Source organism: Nothoprocta perdicaria, unplaced genomic scaffold (genome assembly GCF_003342845.1).
Source record: "Nothoprocta perdicaria isolate Ctin4 unplaced genomic scaffold, notPer1 scaffold_287, whole genome shotgun sequence".
NCBI classification, from domain to species: Eukaryota; Metazoa; Chordata; class Aves; order Tinamiformes; family Tinamidae; genus Nothoprocta; species Nothoprocta perdicaria.
In genome coordinates, this window is record NW_020455518.1 from 96238 (window position 1) to 98665 (window position 2428).

At 76.4% G+C, this 2428-nt stretch overlaps 2 protein-coding genes across 2 annotated transcripts in view; one reads left to right on the forward strand and one right to left on the reverse strand.

The window, feature by feature from the left end:
- Positions 1-550, forward strand: part of INKA1 (inka box actin regulator 1) — a 2787-nt gene extending 2237 nt beyond the window's left edge. The window contains exon 2 of the mRNA XM_026041528.1: positions 13-550. Within this exon, the coding sequence (XP_025897313.1) occupies positions 13-547 (535 nt within the window). The 3' untranslated portion in view covers positions 548-550. The remainder of the gene's footprint in view (positions 1-12) is intronic.
- A 272-nt stretch (positions 551-822) lies between these two features.
- Positions 823-2428, reverse strand: part of UBA7 (ubiquitin like modifier activating enzyme 7) — a 9661-nt gene continuing 8055 nt past the window's right edge. Inside the window, exons 22-24 of the mRNA XM_026041529.1 lie at positions 1351-1452; positions 1185-1285; positions 823-949 (exon numbers count right to left, since the gene is read on the reverse strand). Coding sequence (XP_025897314.1) covers positions 823-949; positions 1185-1285; positions 1351-1452 — 330 coding nt within the window. The remainder of the gene's footprint in view (positions 950-1184; positions 1286-1350; positions 1453-2428) is intronic.

The following is a 2428-nucleotide window of genomic DNA, read 5'->3' on the forward strand; positions in this document are numbered from 1 at the left end:
CCTGCGCGGCAGCTCGGGCCCGGCGCCCGCGCCGCCGGCCCGCCGGGCCCGGCCCAAGTCCACATCCGACGCCTGCCTGGAGCAGTGGCGGGTGCTGGAGCCGGGCGATGCGCAGGACTGGACCGTGTCACTGCTGTCGCAGAGCCGCAACCGGCAGCCCCTGGTGCTGGGCGACAACTGCTTCGCCGACCTGGTGGAGAACTGGATGGACCTGCCGGAGGTGGGCGCCGAGCCGCGGCGCCTGCCCGCCGCCGAGCCCCCCCGCTGGCTCGGCAAGCCCCACGGCTTCCTGCTCAACCTCTCGGGCAACGTGCGCCGCAAGCTGGCCAGCATGGCCCGGCCCCGGGCGGCCGACGGAGCCCGCCGCGACGCCTCCAAGCGCCTCTCGTGCCCGCTGGCCCTAGGCGCCCAGCCCAAGGGCACCTACTTCCACCAGTCCCACAACAACCTGGCGCAGCTGGCCACGGACTTCAACCGCTTCACGGCCCTCATGAACAGCCGCAGCCGCCAGCCCATCATCTGCAACGACGTGATCGGCTACATTTAGCGCTGCCCGTGGCCCCCTCGCCCCCGCTGTAAATAAACCTCCTTTTTGTACGGTTCAGCCGCCGCCAGCGCCGCTTTGTGGGGGGCAAGGGCTCCCCCGCGGTGCGGCCGCCCCGGCTCCCGGCAGGAGGGACGAGGGTGACTGGATTTACTGGGCGCGCCGGCGGCATGGAGCGGTGTGACAGCGTTTGCAGCCAGGGACCCCGCGCGGGAGCCCACCCGGCACCTTTATTAGCAGGGGAGCGGGCGCCGCGCCGGGGCCGCCCCGCGCCGGGCTCAGGGCAGGGAGCAGAGGAGCGGGGGGCAGCCGCCGCCGTCCCGCTCGCCCTCTCCCTCGCACACGTAGTGCAGCTCCAGCTGCCGCCGCCGCGGCTCGCCGGCCGCCTCCAGGCTCTCCGACAGCCTGCGGAGCGCCAAGCACAGAGAGAGGCTTGAGGGGGGCGGCCCGGCTGCTGCCCCCAGGCCTTTGGGCACGGGGGGGCATCCGGGTGGCCCCCGCAAGGAGCAGGGTGCCCCTTTCCGCGCGGGGTCGCGCCGTGGGAAGCGCGCCCGGCAGGATGTTTATCCCGCGGCGGCCCCGCAGCTGGAGCCGCTCAGCGCCCGGCGGGAGAGGGGGGGGGCGCGGGGGTCTGACCCACCTCAGCGCCCGCTGCCGCGCCCGCGTCGCCTCGTCGGCCGCGCCGTCGTAGAGCACCGTGTAGCCGTGCAGGAGCATGGCGACGGGCCGGCCGTGCGCGCCCTGCGAGGGGCAGGCGTGAGGGCCGGCGAGCGGGGCCCGCGCCCGGCGCGCGCCGCTGCACTCGCCTCCAGCCACTCGAGCAGCTCCCGCAGCGTCATCTCGCGCCCGTCGGCGCCCGCCGCCTGCACCTCCAGCCGCTCCCAGCAGCTCCACTCCCGCTGGCCGTACTGCGGGGGGGACAGCGGGTTCGGCGCCGGCTCCGAGCGCGGAGGTGCCGCGGAGACGGCGCGGGGCACGGCCACCCCCTCGCTGCCCCCAGGGCGACCACGGCCGCCCCCCAGCACAAAGCCCCATTGAAGCGCTGCCCGGCCCCACGCAACGGGCCGCTTCCTTGCTCCGCTCAGCCCCGAGGGGGTCCCCGAGCTGCTGGCCTCAACCTCAGCCCCGGCGGAGGCAGCAGCGCTCGGAGGGCCAACAGACGAGGGCTGCGGGGCCGTGCGCCAGCTGGCCCGGCCACGCTGCCATCTGCCCTGGCGGCGGGGTGCTCGCACCTGGCTGCGCTCACCTCCTGCCACCTCCTGCCACCTCCTGCCACCTCCTGTCACCTCCTGCCCTCGCTACCTAACGGGAGCCAGGCGGGCAGGGGCTTAACCCCGCGCGGGCCGCGGCGCCGCCAGCTGCACGGGCACGGGAGGCGTCGCGCGGGGCCGCGGCGGGACGCGAGGGACGTGGCGGAGCGGAGGGGCCGGACTGCGCCATGGGGCACGGCAGCGGCCCCCGCCACGACGCCACGGGCAGCACCGGCGCCACGCAAGCCGCGGGGCAGGGGGTGCCCTGCGCCTCGGCAGCCCTCGCCCGGGCCGCTTGTGCCCCCCGGCGGGCAGCAGGAGCTGCCATGGGGCCCACGGCCGGGCAGGGCTGTGGGGCGCGGGCGCGGCGAGGTCCTTGGAGCCGGAGTCGGAGCGGAGGCGTCGCAGGCGCCTCCCCTCCCCCTCTTCCTGCCCCCGGCCCTGGGCCCCCCGGGCCAATCTGGTTCCAATCGGCGCTTCCTGCCGCACAGGAAGGGCTGCCTCGCACGCCATAAACCCCCAGACAAAGAGGCCTCTATCGCCCAGACGGTCCCAATCTGGGCCTGCCCCCCGCCCCCCGCCGCGGCTCCGCTTTCGCTCGCCCCCGCGGGGCCGCGCGGGACCCCCGGCCCCC